This window comes from Mus caroli, unplaced genomic scaffold (assembly GCF_978045245.1).
Source record: "Mus caroli unplaced genomic scaffold, Mus_caroli_1 scaffold_1, whole genome shotgun sequence".
Taxonomy (NCBI): Eukaryota; Metazoa; Chordata; class Mammalia; order Rodentia; family Muridae; genus Mus; species Mus caroli.
The window spans coordinates 152683788-152702086 of NW_028227256.1; the positions used below are offsets into that span (position 1 = coordinate 152683788).

At 46.3% G+C, this 18299-nt stretch overlaps 2 protein-coding genes across 2 annotated transcripts in view; one reads left to right on the forward strand and one right to left on the reverse strand.

The window, feature by feature from the left end:
* Nucleotides 1-1354: 1354 nt before the first annotated feature.
* Nucleotides 1355-18299, forward strand: part of Stx6 (syntaxin 6) — a 50191-nt gene continuing 33246 nt past the window's right edge. Inside the window, exon 1 of the mRNA XM_021156063.3 lies at nt 1355-1580. Within this exon, the coding sequence (XP_021011722.1) occupies nt 1546-1580 (35 nt within the window). The 5' untranslated portion in view covers nt 1355-1545. The remainder of the gene's footprint in view (nt 1581-18299) is intronic.
* LOC147006172 (thymosin beta-10) lies at nt 12716-13187 on the reverse strand. Its single transcript, XM_085834514.1, has one exon. It carries the CDS (start codon nt 13115-13117, stop codon nt 12983-12985), a length of 135 nt encoding a protein of 44 aa, XP_085690640.1. The 5' UTR covers nt 13118-13187; the 3' UTR covers nt 12716-12982.

The following is an 18299-nucleotide window of genomic DNA, read 5'->3' on the forward strand; positions in this document are numbered from 1 at the left end:
AAGAACCTGGCTTGACACGGCTTCTGGGACTAGCAGAGCTGAGGTTTGACCTTCAAGGATCAGGCTCATCTGCCCTGCCACTTACAGGCCATTGTCAATGAACATTTTATCTTTGCATTTCAGTAGGTAGGTAGCCAAAGCCTGCAACTCTCCCGGCAGCTCCCCTTCCTGACACCTGCCACCCATCACTCCTTCAGGAGTTCAGAGAAGCCTGGCGTCTTTGACTTCTGCTTCTCACTTCTCTTCTCCTCCCTTCTTCTATCATGTCCTCTTGCTGTCCTCTAAACAACAGCTTCCTCCAGGGGTCCCTGACGGCATTGGGGCCTCAGAGTTCACATAACATTCCCCCTACTCCACCCACACACACCCAGGCTGTCCTAGAACTAGCTCATTAGACCATACTGGCCTCAGACTCATAGAGATCCATCTGCCTCTGCCCCTTGAGTGTGGGTCTTAATGGTGTGTGCCACCACCACCTTACATCTTAAAGATGAGGAATTGAATGGGTGACTGCAGGTTCAAAGGGAATTTGTTTGATGCAAGCTCCAAGGAGACTAGAGAATTTGACTAAGTCATTTAACCTCCCAGAGTCCAAGCTCATTCATAAAATGAAGATGATAAATAATAGGAATTACCTCACTGTGACAGTGAGATAACTTAGAATCCTGCCCAATGCTCAGTCACTGCTCAGTGATGATCAATAATCAAAGGTCACAGTCCTCATCCAAGAAGTTATGCACAGTGTGTCTAATTGTGCCACATAAAATGCTCTGGATGTTTTGCAATCATAGTTGAAAGGAAGTGATTCCGTCTGGCTCCTTCTTTGCTTTCAGAATGAAGTACAAATGTCCGGGATCTGTGGATCTGTGTGTCTGGGGTTGTGTGACCCTGTACAGGAAAGAATGAAGTCTCTAACATATTAGAAACAGTAAGATCGTCCTCCGAAAGAGTATTGATTGAGGATGTTTATACAGCCTTTACACACTGCATGACCTAAGACCTAACCATAATCAGATCATTTGAGAATCCTTTAGTGCAAGACGATGATTAGATGGGCATGTAAATCACAGGGCGTTAAAAGCAAGTATTAAATGTAGGGAAAAGGGAAAAGGTCTATGCAAATCAGACAGAGCAACAGCTTTCTTAAAATCCTCATTGCCTTCTCCAGGCAGCAGAAGACCGCCCCCACTATCCAGAGCCCCGCCCCTCAGGCCTAGTGACGCAAGCTAGGCTCCGCCCCTCTCCGGCGCAGTGCCTGGGCGATCTGGGTCACGTGAGTCTGAGTGCGGAAGTGAGGCTGCGGTACGCGTCCATGATTGGTAGTGGCGAAGGTCCTGGGGGCGGGGCCAGACGCCGGAGGTGCCGGGGGAGGAGGCTGCCGTGGGGGCCGGCTTGGAGTGGGATTCGACCCGCGGCGCTGACCGACTGCTGGACCGACGGTCGACGGGCACCCGGGTCTGCGCGCACAGCTGCTCCGGGTCGTCCCGGCCGAGGCGCTGGCCACGGTAGACCTCAGGGAGGGCTCGGGCTGCCGGGCCGGGCGCCATGTCCATGGAGGACCCCTTCTTTGTAGTGAAGGGGTGAGTGTGGGCCGAGGACTCCCGCCTCAGAGAGAGGGGAGGGAAATCGAGGCAGGGCGGCACAGCCTCTGTGCTGGGACACCGCGCGTCGTTCGGGGCCAGGCCCCTGGGGTCCCACTATCGGCCCGCACCGCCACTTCCTCGGGGTCGCGCGCCGCAGGTGGGGAGCGACGCGCCGGAGCCGGCCGACAGCATCTGGGCAGGAAAAGGGAAATGGCCCTCTTGGAGTGGGCGTGCGCGGGGGCGAGCTCCATTGTGGAGTCGTGGAGCTAGCTCGGGACGGCCACCCCGCGGCTTGCCCGGTAGTGTCCAGCGGGTGCGGGAGCCCGGTGCGGGAGGACGCGCGCTTTCCCGGGGGAGGAGAAGTCCTCCAGGCCGGGTGCTGATGTTGGAAGGAAAACAATATGCAATCAGCCAAACTAAACTTTCCGAGGGTTTCTTGTGAGCCACCGGGATTTTCCCACCGTGTCGAAGGAAATGAGTGTTTCTATTGAACTCCTTGATTTCGACCTGGGTGTTTGACAGGTTTCCCTCACTTCACGTTCTGCCTTTTTAGAAGCCTACTGCCCTCTTTTTGCGACAGAACTGTCCTGATTCCATCTTTGTTTATCTGTTGGGAGATGAAAACATCAATTGCACTTTGTTGTATCAACTTTGTAGCCATTACACAAATGCAAGAAAGCGCAATTATGATGTCGCAACTTATTTCTAATAATGTGTCAGTTTTATGCTTTGAATGTCAGAGAAATGTCAAAAATCTGAGAACTGCGAAGTTAAGACAGAGTAAGTTCTACTGACTGCGAAGTGTTCTTTGCTTTTAACTAGTTGCTACTTGCATCTTATTTGTATAGTGGTAAAAGCTGACCAGTTGTGTGGGTGTTTGTTTTTGTATTTAAGAGTCCTGGGAAACTTAAAATGAGATACTTTATTATCCTTGGTGTGTACAGTCAATGCACAGTCAAATATATTATGACTGCTTTTTTTTTTTTTTTTTGAGACAGGGTTTCTCTGTGTAACTCCCTTGAACTCACTGAGATTTGCCTGCCTCTGTCTGCTTCCTGAGTGCTGGGATTAAAGACCAGCTTGGTTAAGATGTGTCTACGTTTCCTTAAAAGGGTTTTTCTTTTGCCTTGCTTTAATTTAGACGGGGAATAGGAAGGTATATATTTAACAGTAAAATCTGCCTACCTGGAAATTGTGTTCTTTATTATGGAATTGATTTAGGTTTTAGTTGTTTGTGTTTTTAAATTTAGAGTTAGAGTTGTATACTTTTCCCTTGAATGGAAGAGTTTTCTTGGGTTTTTGTCTTATTTTGTGGAGTGGTAAGTGAATGTTGTGGCATACATGTGGAAATCAGAGGACAACTTGCAGGAACTTCTCATCTTTCACTGCGTGGGTCTCAGGGATCTAACTCAAGTCTCAGGCTTGGCCGCAGGCACCTTTGTCTGCTGAGCCATCTCACCAGCTCCAGAACTGAAGTTTTTAACATTCAGGTTGCAAAGGTTATCTCTGGCAGTGAGTAGATAGCAGAGATAACCAGCGGATTTCTCTGTTCGCCTTTGAGGGAAACATTGGAAAGTTCTTTATTGCTCAGCCATTTTGGTATTTACCCCTGCAAGTCTACTAGCACTTGCTTGCTGACTAGGTATTACTACTCTATTAGAACACTGTCCTTTGTCAGTGTTGCAGTAGAAAAGACAAGCCAGCCACATCAGTGTCTCCAGATGTGTGATAGCATATCCATGAACATCATTTTATTAACAGTATTGAGGGCCACTGAGATATCTTGGTAGATAAGGGCTCATGCAGCCAAGCCTGATGACCTGAATTTGATCCCCAGAACCCACATGCAGGAATTTACACACACACACACACACACACACACACACACACTCCAAAGTTTCAAAAACAAGATTATTGAAAGTGCATCAAAGTGTAGAAAAAGTAAAGATCTCTCAAATATGACTCTGAAACAATGTGCTTCTAGTGTAATCAGTGGAATAAATCACATCAGAATTAAGTAGACATAATAGGTGATCAGTAAGTGTAGCAGTGCATCCTACAGATGATGAGCATCTCAGGTGTTCAGAGAAAAGGCAGTGCCTTAGGAATTGTTATGGTGGGAAAAGCTATTGGAACGGGGATGTTTTGAAGGTAGCAGAATTCAGACAATTTAGACCTCTCTCTCCTGTCTAGGGATTTAGAAAAGAGACTTGCTTCCTGCTTCCATTTTATTTCTTCTATCTTTTTTTTTGGTTTGTTTTTGTTTTTCGAGACAGGGTTTCTCTGTGTAGCCCTGGCTGTCCTGGAACTCACTCTGTAGACCAGGCTGTCCTCGAACTCAGAAATCTGCCTGCCTCTACCTCCCGAGTGCTGGGATTAAAGGTGTGCACCACCACTGCCTAGCTCTTCTGTCTTTTGATGTGTTTGCTTAAAACTACCCAGTGGAAGCGGGAGGTGGTGACACAGGTCTTTAATCCCATCACTCCAGAGGCAGAGGTAGGCAGATCTCTTGAATTTGAAGCCAACCTGGTCTACAAAATGCTCCAGGACAGCCAGAACTACATGGAGAAACCTTGTCTCAAAACAAACCAACTAACCAAACATGCAAAAACCAAAACCAAAAAACCAACCAACCAACCAAACAAACAAAAAAACCAAACCAACCAACCAATTTCTGTTGAGCAGAGAAATATAAAGCAAGTTCCACTTTCTTCTCTTTTTGTTCTTACTTTTTGTATTTTGGTGGCCAAGTCTCTTGTATTCCAATCCAGCCTTGATCTTCTGAGCGTGCCTCTGCCCTTTGATTGCTAGAATTATGAGCATGCATCGTTTTACATTTTCTACTACTTACATTAAAAAAGAAGTAAAAATAATTTAACATCTGTTAGTAGATTTGAAAATATTACTACTGCTGTGGTTTTGCTGTTCATTTGTCTGTTTTGTTTTTGAGCTAGGTTCTTGTTGTGTAGAACTTGCTGGCTTGGTATTTGCAGTGTAGTGCAGGGTAGCCTTAAACTTGGTATTCATTCCTCAGCCTCCTGAGTGTTGACATTATAGGCATGCACTTGGCTTCAACATGCAATTAAACATTATTTGTATAAAGTTTTCAAAATTTGTTATTTTAAACTTCTATCTCATTTCAATTTGGATGTTAAAACTTTGAATATATTGTCCTATATTTAGAATTCATTAAACTTACAGTCCAAAAGATATATTGAGAATCTGGGGTGATAGGGTACATTTGTAATACCAGCACCCGGGAGTCAGAGGCAGAAGGAACAGATGTTCAGAAGCTAGCTAGCCTCATAATGAATTTGAGGTTAGCCTGAGTGAGCTACATGAGATCCTACCTCAAAGAAGAAGAGGAGGAAGAAGAAGAAGAAGAAGAGGAGGAGGGAGAGGAGGAGGAGGAGGAGGAGGAGGAGGAGGAGAAGAAGAAGAAGAAGAAGAAGAAGAAGAAGAAGAAGAAGAAGAAGAAGAAGAAGAAGAAGAAATAATTCACATGCCCTACTTGCTCCAAACATGAATACCACTTTTTTTGGCAAACAAATTGCATATTAGTTTTTAAATTAATTAAATACTAGTTACTCAGTGACAATGCTTTCAAAGTCCTTAGTTGTACCTGAATAGTTACATGTAAATTTAGTATTGACAGCACAGTATGGCCCTTCAAGGTCTAAACAGGTGTAGCCGACTTAGTGTCAGTTAATGGCTCCCTGCTGCAGAATCACAATGCAAAACCAAAACACTCCTTGATGATGTTACTGCCAACCTGAATTCAGCTGAATTTAGAAAAAAATCTGGGGCTGGTGAGATGGCTCAGTGGGTAAGAGCACCCGACTGCTCTTCCGAAGGTCCAGAGTTCAAATCCCAGCAACCACATGGTGGCTCACAACCATCCGTAACGAGATCTGGCGCCCTCTTCTGGAGTGTCTGAAGACAGCTACAGTGTACTTACATAATATAATAAATAATTAAATCTTTAAAAAAAAAAGAAAAAGAAAAAAATCTGTTTTTAATTACCAACAGTTTTATACATTTTTGACCCTAACTCACTGTCATAACATTCGTTACTTCTACATACTATGACCAAATTACTAGAGAGAATAAAGAGGAAAGACTGATCTCTCCCTTAGGGTTTCAGAAGGGTTCAATCCATGCTTGGGCAGAACATGGTGTCAGTGGGAGAGTGTGGAAGAGGGGAGGTGCTCATTCATGGCAGGCAATAGCAGAGAGAGTGAGACAGGAAGGGCCAGGGCCAGGATACCCCCAGGGACAGACAGATGGGCAGACAGACACACAGACATACATACAGACAGGTAGGCAGGCAGGCACGCGAGCACACGCGCGCGCACACACACACACACACACACACACACACAGCGACTTCTTCCACAGCACCAGCAGCTGCCCCCTTCACACCCAAGGCACAGCATGCTGCTCCCACAATGCCCCGGGCTAGTCCTCACAGCACTGACCCTGCAGGCCAGGTCAGCTCAGGAGTGAGTCTGACTTGACCTGACTGTCAATACACCTGACTCAAGACACTTGTTTTCTTGGCATGGCTCTTGTTCCTGTGACCTGTGCTTTCTAGTGTACACTGACTTTCTCTCTCCCACTTGATCCCGTATTCATTCCTCAGAGTCCTCTTACAACTTTTGGGTACTCACCAGCATTCAGGGGTTCAGAGCACCTCTTTAAAGTTGCTCAGTCTCCAACTGTCTTTCCAACCCCAGCCCCTTATCCAGGGCTACCCCCTTATCCAGGGTTACCCCCTGCCTCGTTAGCCATCTCCAGAACACCACCTGGTGGAGCACCGCACTCACTGTGCTCCCTTTTGGTTCAGTGCTCCAGCGTTCAGTCCAGTCTGTGCCTGCTACACTAGGCTCTTACTTCTGCCTGTTCACACGTTGAGCTTCCATGAGCCACTGTGAGCACTCCACTGCCTCAGGAAGGCTTCCCTGGTGCCTCTCATTCTATATTGTGCTGCTTCCTCGTCCCATCTTATTAACTGTGACCTTTTTTTCTGCATTTACGGTCTAGTATCTTAAATGCACAGCATAAATTCTAGCACACAGTCTTTATTGGTGGTGGTGGTAGACTGCTTCATAGAAGGTGACACCATCAGCACAGGCCCCTGGCGAGGTGAGGGGGTGCTGTGTGTTTAAAAATTAAGGATGTATGCAGACAAATGGAGTAGAAAGTTTGTTGCGACAGAACAGCTAGTATTTAAAAGCTACATCTCCTAAGCCAGGAACACTTTATATGAATTGTCACCTTGAAAAGACAGACCAGATAATGGGAAATTTTGTTTCATTTCAAAGAGAAGGAGCTGAGGGGTTGCACAGCCAACAGCTGCAGGCTCCACATTTAAACAACCTAATTTCACTGAGTCCAGGTAGAACATAGTCAAATCATGTTGACCCAAGGAATACCCCATCTTGATGACTTTAGAGACTTTGGAAACAGGGAAGGAAGGGAAATTAGGGATTTAGGAATAGTGGTTTGGTAACGGTGCTGGCTGTGTCTGTGTGAAGGAAATTAAAAAGAAGGCCTTTGTGAAATACTGTTTTAAGTGTGCAAAGATCAGCAGACGGTCCTGCAAAGGTGGTCTGCTCTGCCTCCCATCTGGTAATGACTGTCTTTAACATTGCAGGAGAGGACTAATCTAGTTCCTGCTAGCTGATCTGCTCTAGGGTGCAGATGACTGTTTTCAGCCTTGGGTAGTCTGTCCTGTACAGGAGGCCTATTGTCCCTTGTAGACCCAGAAGAACCGTTAGTGGTTTTGGTTTTGGTTTTGTCTTCAGCAAAAGCAGTTTCTAAGTAACTTACATCTGTAGTTTTTCACTCTGAAGCCTACTTACCCCAGGCCTGTTGCTGCTTTAGGTTGTTTTCATGGACTGTGTTCCTGTAGCATAATAGCTGATTCAGCGCACATGCACAACAAAGCTTTTCATGAGTTTGCCAGACTGTCCCTAGGATGTGCCTGGGTACTTTAAGAAGCCTGTTTTATTAATCCTTTGCTGATGCATAGATTCAATACTAATTTGTTGGATGTGAAAATGCAGGATAGGAGCTCACTCAGGATTTGATGAGTTAATTCAGTCAGTTTTTGGTTCTTTAGCCCTCCCTCCCCCGTGTTACACAAGCTTTCAGAATTAGCTTCTTTGAATTTGCAGTCTCTACTGAAACAAGACATCAAGAAAACCATAAAATTTAGCGTATTGGGATGTGTCACTACAGTTACATGTTGCTTGGTGTTTGGGCTACAATCTAAGAGCTGCCTTCTTAGAACATTGTTGTCAACTGTGAGATGTCACAGGTGTACTTAGGTCAACTAAGAAGACTATACCACTAAGGCCATAATCCTATGGGTTTTTTGTACTTAATTTTCTAAATTAAATCTGTATTTACTTTGTACACATGGTGGGGCACAGCACACTGAATGTTTGGAAGACAGATTGTGGGAGTTCTCTTCTTCCACCATATTCACAGGAAGGCAGCGTCATCACTGACTGAGCCATCCATCTTTCGGACCTTTGCTTGGTTGTTTGCGTGGTTGGTTTTGAGATAGAGTTTCACCATATTACTCAAGATGGCCTGGAATCCAATATGCAGCCCAGGCTGACCTCAGAAACATGGCAGTCCTCTGACCTCTGCCTCCCAAGGGCTGGGATCACATGCACACACGAACCGTATCTTGCTTAGGAGGTGTTTTTGTTTTTTGGTTTTTTTTTGCTATTGTTTGTTTTTGCTATTCTCCCTCATTGAGTCAAGGAAACTTGAGGGGAGAGACTAAGACTAACTTATTTTATTTTATGTATATAAGTGTTGTGCTCCCATGAATGTTTGGTTCCCATGGAAGTCAGAAGAGAGCAATCAGATCCTTTATAACTAGACTAATGTACAGTTGTGAGTCACCATGTAGATACTGGGGATCGAACCCAGTTTCTCTGCGAGAACAAGTGCTCTTAACTTCTGAGCCATCTCTCCAGCCACCAGTAGGTGGTTTTGTGGTTTTTGTTTTTGTTTGTTGTTGTTTTTTAAGAGAAGTTACCGTTCACTAATTTAAAATCATTTTTTAAAAATTTATTTATTTGTTTAGTGTTCCATCTGCACATATGACTACACACCAGAAGAGGGCACCAGGCCTCATTATAGATGGTTTCATAACCATCATGTAGTTGCCGGGAATTGAACTCGGGACCTTTCGAAGAACAGCCAGTGCCCTAACCTCTGAGCCATCTTTCCAACCTCCAAAATCACGTTTTCAAGGCCTTAAACACAGACATTATAGATCTATAAGGAAAGTAGATTTGTCTGGAAGCTTTCAGAGCTGAGATTAAATAGGTCTTGGTGGTAGAATACTTTTCATCTTCAAGGTCAAATAAACTTGAGGCAAGCAGCCAAAATGTCTGAGCTCTGGATCTCTTTAGCTGTTGGGTGGGTGAAGGCTGAGTTATCCTGGAACTTCCTTGAGATCTAAAATCTCAGTGGTTGACTTAGTGGAGGCTGTGCAGGTTAAGAAGTGAAGGAGGAGGCAGTGACTCACACCTAGGTTAAGTCTTCAAGCTTGGAAAGTGGTGGTACTGTTGGCTTCGGTAGGAGTTAGAGGAGGAGGCAGGCTTTCTTTTTAGTCTGCCTTTGCTTGCTTGTTTGAATGCCTGCTTTTCTTGTAAGAGATGCTACAATCTTTGGTTTTAGCAATAGTAATGTCCCGGAGGCGGTCAATGAGGAAGGGGTAACCCCGGATAAGGGGTAGCCCTGGATAAGGGGCTGGGGTTGGAAAGACAGTTGGAGACTGAGCAACTTTAAAGAGGTGCTCTGAACCCCTGAATGCTGGTGAGTACCCAAAAGTTGTAAGACGACTCTGAGGAATGAATACGGGATCAAGTGGGAGGGAGAAAGTCAGTGTACACTAGAAAGCACAGGTCACAGGAACAAGAGCCATGCCAAGAAAACAAGTGTCTTGAGTCAGGTGTATTGACAGTCAGGTCAAGTCAGACTCACTCCTGAGCTGACCTGGCCTGCAGGGTCAGTGCTGTGAGGACTAGCACGGGGCATTGTGGGAGCAGCGTGCTGTGCCTTGGGTGTGAAGGGGGCAGCTGCTGGTGCTGTGGAAGAAGTCGCTGTGTGTGTGTGTGTGTGTGTGTGTGTGTGTGTGCGTGTGCTCGCGTGCCTGCCTGCCTACCTGTCTGTATGTATGTCTGTGTGTCTGTCTGCCCATCTGTCTGTCCCTGGGGGTATCCTGGCCCTGGCCCTTCCTGTCTCACTCTCTCTGCTATTGCCTGCCATGAATGAGCACCTCCCCTCTTCCACACTCTCCCACTGACACCATGTTCTGCCCAAGCATGGATTGAACCCTTCTGAAACCCTAAGGGAGAAATCAGTCTTTCCTTTCTTTTCTTTTCTTTTTTTTTGGGGGGGGGTGTTGAGACAGGGTTTCTCTGTGTAGCCCTGGCTGTCCTGGAACTCACTTCGTAGACCAGGCTGGCCTTGAACTCAGAAATCCACCTGCCTCTGCCTCCCGAGTGCTGGGATTAAAGGCATGCGTCACCACGCCCAGCCGAGTCTTTCCTTTCTTGTTCTCTCTAATTTGGTCATAGTAATGCACAAGTAATGAATGTATGACAGTGACTTAGGCAGATAGATAGATACACACACACACACACACACACACACACACACACTGTTGGTAGTTAAGAAGAGCCCTTTTCTCCCCTGAATTTGGTTGATAGTAGAGCTAAGTGAAGAGTGTTTTGATTTTCCCTTAAATGCAAAAGGTGTGTGTGGCAAGAGCTTTTCTCCCCCGAAGTTGGCAGTGGAGTGGAGTGTAGGGTGCAGGCAGGAGCCAGCTTGAGGAGCGTGGGAGGTGGCTGAGGAAAGTGGTTGCTGAGGCTTGTATAGCTTGCAGCCTGGGTCTTTGAGGTTGCAGCTCTGATTCAGAAACTTATCTGACTTTATGTATGTTATGTATGTTGTATGTTTTCAAACCAGAAGCTTCTCCGTAAGGAGACTTACAGGATGGGTGCTGCCCTAGACACAGGCTGCCCCAGTGTAGGCGCTGTTTCATTTGCTTTTTTTTTTTTAATTGGGTATTTATTTCATTTACATTTCCAATGCTCTCCCAAAAGTTCCCCACACGCTCCCCTACCCACTCCCCCACCCACCCACTCCCACTTCTTGGCCCTGTCGTTCCCCTGTACTGAGGCATATAAAGTTTGCACGACCAATGGGCCTCTCTTTCCACTGATGGCCGACTAGGCCATTTTCTGATTCATATGCAGCTAGAGACACGAGCTCCAGGGGGGTACTGGTTAGTTCATATTGTTGTTCCACCTATAGGATTGCAGATCCCTTTAGCTCCTTGGGTACTTTCTCTAGCTCCAATAGCTGACTGTGAGCCTCCACTTCTGTGTTTGCTAGGCCTCAGCAGAGCCTCACAAGAGACAGCTATATCTGGGTCCGTTCAGCAAAATCTTGCTAGTGTATGCAATGGTGTCAGCGTTTGGAAGCTGATTATGGGATGGATCCCCAGATATGGAAGTCTCTAGATGGTCCATCCTTTTGTCTCAGCTCCAAACTTTGTCTCTGTAACTCCTTCCATGGGTGTTTTGTTCCCAATTCTAAGAAGGGGCAAAGTGTCCACACTTTGGTCTTCATTCTTCTTGAGTTTCATGTGTTTAGCAAATTGTATCTTATATCTTGGTGTTGGGGAAGTAGGCACTCATTTCTGTCAGTCAGAAGTGTGTGTTCCTTTGTGTCACACCTGTGTAGACTTGTGTCACTGTCTTGATGAGCAGAATGAATTGGTGACCTTTGACCCCTAAGGTCCCTCAACTATCACAGTTCTCTCCTGCGTCATCTTCTCTTAGGACACTCACTTAGGATGCATCATCTGACTGGGTAGGAAGTCAGCCACACTGAATTCACTTCCCCAGAGGGATGGGGATATATCCCAGAGAGCCCTGGAGAAGTGACTGGAGAGCCCGTGTTCTTAACGTTCTTCAGCTCAGACCTGGAACAGTGTGGACCTGGGACAGGTCATCCCTGTTGTGTCTGATCACTCATCCACAGAGTCTGTGAGCACTGCAAACACTGTTTTACAACAAGTTGGGGAGTAGTTGTTGCACAAGCACAGGAACAGATGCCAACTCAGTTTGTCTGCATCGTCAGAGAAGAAAGGCAGAACCCAAAGGGAAGTTGGAACTGCAGTCCCACAGCTTGTTAACACAGGCACATAGCAGCTACTAAGAAACAAAGTCTTCTCTGTTGATCTAATGCAGTAACAAGGCTGGATACTTACAAAGAGAAGAGATTTACTCAGCTCATGGAGAGTCCAAGACTGGGTCCTATAGAGAAAGGCCCTGAGCTGTATCACACCTTGATGCAGTCACTTATGAGAGGGACATTTGCCATGGAGGCAGTAAGCCAGAAGGCAAGGAAGAGGGGTCAAGCTTTGTCTTTTGTAGTAGCTTCTCTTTTCAGGAACTACCTGAAAACTACCACAAGAACTGCCAAAGATCTACTCACCTTCTGCTAGGACCTGCCTCTTAAAGCTTTCAAAACTGCTATGCTGAGGCCAAACCACCAGCATGCATGAACCCTTAAGACACACTTAAACCCTATCCAAAGTTGACACTCGCTGTTAGCTGAGATAGTCCTCATTTACTTCTATATTTGGCAAACTCATTTTTTTTTTTTTTCTTTTGAGGCAGGATCTCAATAGATCAGGCTGGCCTCAAACGCACACATCTACTAGCCTCTGTCTTCTCCGGGCTGGGATTAAAAGCATGTACCACCATTGCAGGCATATATTTGGCAAAGTTAATTAAATATAAGTTAAAAAAAACTTTGTGATGTTTTATGGAGGGGTAACATTAGGAAATGTAGCCCTCCCAACCTAGATTGTTTGGGATGGTGAGTCTTTTACTACGCCATGACAGATTGGAAAGTCGCGTGGAGGAGGCTTTACAGTCAATACCAATGAATTAGTGTTGAGCCAGCTTCCAAAGCTTAGTCTTGTTGCTATCGACTGTTGTCTAAAGACAGTAAAAGAGTCTTGTTTGGAAAGCTTAGCTGGCTTTTCCTGTTTTCTGAGAAGGTACATTCATTTCTTTTTTTTTTTTTTTTTTGCCACGAGGTGTTTTATTTTCATCAATCATACAAATAATTTTCTATAATATCCCAGGGCAAACCGGTGAAATTTGGCAGTCCGATTAGTGGAGGGGTCCCCTTCAGAGACCCGCGGGCCGGTGGCATCGGCTCGGAGTGCCCGGGTTTCACAGTGCAGCTTGTGGCTCGCGTCCATCTTGCAGGTGGCTCTTCCTCCACATCACGAGGGGGTCTTGGAGATGACGGGGCGGGGTGGGGTGGGGTGGGGAAATCTTCCTATGCTTTTAGGAGATTTCACTCCTCTTTTCCTGTTCAATGGTCTCTTTGGTCGGCAGGGTGTTCTTCTCCTGCGTCTCGGTTTTCTTCAGCTTGGCCTTATCGAAGCTGGCGATTTCCCCCATGTCCGGCTTGTCTGCCATTTTCTTACAACTCGTGGATTCTCCTTCCGAGCTCGCGCTCCAGGTGCTCCCACTCTCGTTGCTGCAGCAAGAGACCCATTCATTTCTTAATCAGGAAAGAAGTGCTGTGTTACAGTGGTCCTATGGTCTTATCGTGGGTTGATGTTAGGGTCCTTCATTTTGTGGTTATGAGAACTTCACAGATACGGTGATTTTGACAGGCTGTTAGACAGCAAGGGGGTAAAGTTTCTGTTTTCAGAGTTTTACTAATGCAGTGCCTTTGTTGCCTATGACATGGGGCATCAAACTGACTTTTGAAACATGATTAGAAGAAAACTTGCCTGACTCACATGGAGATAGCCACTTCTCTTCATCAGTGCTTGATCAAGGTGTCTCTGCAGAGGGGCTAGAGCCTTAGTTCTTAGGAAGATAGCTAGCGAGCTTTAATTGAAATGATGGGCATGACTCCAAAGCTGTTGGTGAGCCAACTGCTAGTAACCAAGAAGCTTGCTTAGCCAAACCCTAAGAGTCAAAGTGTATCGTGCTCATGTGTATTCTTTACCATTCACATAACTGAGAGAAAGATCTGGAATAGCTAAGCTGGGCTGTCCAAATAAAGGAGCAGCTTGACTACAGCAATCACTCGTTCAATAAAGTGCTTACCAGGCTGCCGTGTGTGTGTGTGTGGGGGGGGGGGGCTTTCGGGCGGCCCTTCCTCAGCTGGGTTGAATGAGACCCCCTCCCTTCCTTTCCTCTTCTAGAAGGTCAGAGAAGGAAAGAAGGACTTCTCCTTCTGCCTCCCAGATGGCAGATGGATGGATGGATGGCAGGATTATGTGCTGCTGAGTTTTAGGGACTGATTTGTTGAAATGCTAAGTGGTCCTCAGTGTTTACTGCTAGGTGCTTATGTGCAGTTCTAAGTGGTCCTCAGTGCATACTGCTAGGTACTTAGGTTCTGAGTGGAAGAGGGTGTCCTGGTTGGTCTTGTGCATTCTGAGAAGTGGCCAGTGGCTCTTGGCACTTTGTGAAACTCTCAAGTTTTTTGGGGAATTCTGACTAGTGTTTTCAAAGTTTTCTGCAAGGCATAGTTGCCTGTGCCTACAATAATGTCAGCCTTCTGAAAGCTGAAGCAACATTGACCCATTTCAAGGTTAACCTAGGCTACATAGAGATCAAAACCTACCACCTGCTGGTCATGGTGATAGAGCCCTTTACCCAGCACTTTGAGGCAGAGACAGACAATTCCGAGTTTAAGGCCAGCCTGGCCTACAGAGAAGATTCTGGGACAGCCAGGGCTACATAGAGAGACCCTGTCTTTAAAACAAAACAAAACAAAACAAAACTGCTTCCCCCTAAAAAGAGAAAAGAACCCACCACCCTCAAAAAACTTGGTTGTGACCCACATTATTCCCTATTGCTTATTCATGCCTGGGAAACTGTTCCTAGCAGGTTGGGCGGTTTGGTTCTCTGGAAGGCCTCTTCAGAACTCTTCAGTTGGGGTTCTGGACACACTATGAGCTCTGGCTTTTCTTCCAAAGACTGAGCCATTGCTGACAGTACCTAACTTTGGAGTCTCTTAAAAAAAACAAACAAAACAAAACAAAAAATGGAAAAAAAAAAAACCTGCCTTGGAAATGTGAAGTAATGGTTGTTTACCTTTCTTCTGTTTGTCCTCTACAATGAAAACTAAAAATGAGTCCTGATTTAAAACCAAGGTCTTTTTTTTTTTTAATATTTTTATTAGGTATTTTCCTCAATTACATTTTCCTCAATTACATTTCCAATGCTATCCCATACCCCACCCCCCACTCCCCTACCCACCCATTCCCACTTTTTGGCCCTGGCGTTCCCCTGTACTGGGGCATATAAAGTTTGCATGTCCAATGGGCCTCTCTTTCCAGTGATGGCCGACTAGGCCATCTTTTGATACATATGCAGCTAGAGTCAAGAGCTCCGGGGTACTGGTTAGTTCATAATGTTGTTGCACCTATAGGGTGCAACAGATCTCTTTAGCTCCTTGGATACTTTCTCTAGCTCCTCCTTGGGGGCCCTGTGATCCATCCAGTTAGCTGACTGTGAGCATCCACATAACCAAGGTCTTTAGAGTGGAGTAAACCAAGACCTGGTTAGGTCTGTGGGGTGCTGGGCATTACTCTGAGATCGCCCTATCACATTTTTCAGATTCCTGCTTCTTTGGGACATGCTTTAGTTGTGGTTTACTTAGGGACTTAGTGTCACCAGAATCCACTCCATATTTGATCACCCGGAGAGCTTTTTAAAAACTATCCAATCAGCCCCACCCCCACCCCCACTCTCTCACTCTTACTTTGATTCATGTGTTTGTGTGTCTGCTGTACGCAAGCCCCATGTATTCAGGAGCCTGAGGAGGTCAGAAGAGAGTGCTGAACCTCAGTTAGCTCTCCAGCAGCCACTGTGTTTGTAGCTTGTTATTCCAGATTGGTTAGGTAGAGGCAGGGAAAGCCATGCCCATTGCTCCTTAGCCAGCCCAGCGTTGTTAAGAAGCTCTTCTAGGCCAATGAGACAGACAGCTTCAAAAAACAAGGCGGGTAGGTGCTAAGGAACAGGATGTTGTTTGGCCTTGGCATGTATGTACACACATGTGCATACATGTGCACACATGCACACCTGTGTACTGACCTTTTGATACAGTAGTTTCAATGGGATTTAAGCCTAGTGATAGTGAAGAAGATTTGTAGACCCTTTTCACTCCACCTGCTGGGAGAGCATGCTGGATGGTGGTGTTTCTGAGCCTCGTCCCATGCTGTAAACAAGAACCATATCAGTGCTGCTTACTCCAGGAAGCAGACACTTAGCAAAGATGAAATGTTTAAAATATTCCAGAGAGATCTGGGGGTTAAAATGTCTCAGATTAAATACTTTAAATCTATAAAACACAAGCCATGGAGGGTAATTCTCCATTCCTCCCACACTAAGAAAAGAGAGATTGACTATCACACCAAATGAAAGCTACAGGGATGTGAAGGACCCTCTGGTTAATTTATAGGATTGCTTCTTTGTGTTACTTTAGTATTGTCTGTTTAGAAAAACCCAGAACTGTCTTCTTCAAACAAACTTGATGTTAAAGTTGCTTAAATAATGGCCAGTTTGTTCTGCATCTGCTGGGAGCATAATACCCACTCTGTGTTTGTTTTGTGTGTTGGGGTTGTGAGGGTTGTGAGACTGGTGATGTCCTGGTGCTGTGAGGATGGCGTGTGATGCCGTAAGGATGCATGTGGTGATGCTGTGAGGATGCATGTGGTAGTGCTGTGGGGATGCATGTGGTGATGCTGTCAGGATGGCATGTGGTGGTGCTGTGAGGATGTGTGTGGTAGTGCTGTGGGGATGCATGTGGTGATGCTGTGAGGATGTGTGTGGTAGTGCTGTGAGGATGCATGTGGTGATGCTGTGAGGATGCATGTGGTGATACTGTGAGGATGCATGTGGTGGGACTGTGAGAATGTGTGTGGTGATGCTGTGGGGATGCATGTGGTGATGCTGTCAGGATGGCATGTGGTGATGCTGTGAGGATGTGTGTGGTAGTGCTGTGAGGATGGCGTATGGTGGTTCTGTGAGGATGGTGTGTGATGCCGTAAGGATGTGTGAGGTGATACTGTGAGGATGCATGTGGTAGTGCTGTGGGGATGCATGTGGTGATGCTGTGAGGATGCATGTGAAGGTGCTGTGAGGATGCATGTGGTGGGACTGTGAGAATGTGTGTGGTGATGCTGTGAGGATGCATGTGAAGGTGCTGTGAGGGTGGTATGGTGATTGTTTTAGTCAGGGTTTCTATTCCTGCACAAACATGATGACCAAGTAGCAGTTGGGGAGGAAAGGGTTTATTCGGCTTACACTTCCACATTGCTGTTCATCACCAAGGAAGTCAGGACTGGAACTCAAGCAGGTCAGGGAGCAGGAGCTGATGCAGAGGCCATAGAGGGATGTTCCTTACTGGCTTGCTTCCCCTGGCTTGCTCAGCCTGCTCTCTTATAGAACCCAAGACTACCAGCCCAGGGATGGTCCCACCCACAAGGGGCCTTTCCCCCTTGATCACTAATTGAGAAAATGCCTTACAGTTGGATCTCATGGAGGCATTTCCTCAACTGAAGCTCCTTTCTCTGTGATAACTCCAGCTGTGTCAAGTTGACACAAAAATAGCCAGTACAGTGATGCTGTAAGGATGTGTGTGGTGATGCTATGAGGATATGTGTGGTGATGCTGTTAGGATGCATGTGAGGATGTGTGTGGTGGTGCTGTGAGGATGTGTGTGGTGGTGCTGTGAGGGTGGCATGTGGTGGTGCTGTGAGGATGTGTGTGGTGGTGCTGTGAGGATGTGTGTGGTGGTGCTGTGAGGATGTGTGTGGTGGTGCTGTGAGGATGTGTGTGGTGGTGCTGTGAGGATGTGTGTGGTGGTGCTGTGAGGATGTGTGTGGTGGTGCTGTGAGGATATGTGTGGTGATGCTATGAGGATATGTGTGGTGGTGCTGTAAGGATGTGTGTGGTGATGCTATGAGGATATGTGTGGTGGTGCTGTGAGGATGTGTGTGGTGATGCTATGAGGATATGTGTGGTGATGCTATGAGGATATGTGTGGTGGTGCTGTAAGGATGTGTGTGGTGATGCTATGAGGATATGTGTGGTGGTGCTGTAAGGATGTGTGTGGTGATGCTATGAGGATATGTGTGGTGGTGCTGTAAGGATGTGTGTGGTGATGCTATGAGGATATGTGTGGTGGTGCTGTGAGGATGTGTGTGGTGATGCTATGAGGATATGTGTGGTGGTGCTGTAAGGATGTGTGTGGTGATGCTATGAGGATATGTGTGGTGGTGCTGTGAGGATGTGTGTGGTGGTGCTGTGAGGATGTGTGTGGTGATGCTATGAGGATATGTGTGGTGGTGCTGTGAGGATATGTGTGGTGGTGCTGTGAGGATGTGTGTGGTGATGCTATGAGGATATGTGTGGTGGTGCTGTGAGGATATGTGTGGTGGTGCTGTGAGGATGTGTGTGGTGATGCTATGAGGATATGTGTGGTGGTGCTGTGAGGATGTGTGTGGTGGTGCTGTGAGGATGTGTGTGGTGATGCTATGAGGATATGTGTGGTGGTGCTGTGAGGATGTGTGTGGTGATGCTATGAGGATATGTGTGGTGGTGCTGTGAGGATGTGTGTGGTGATATTGTGAGAATA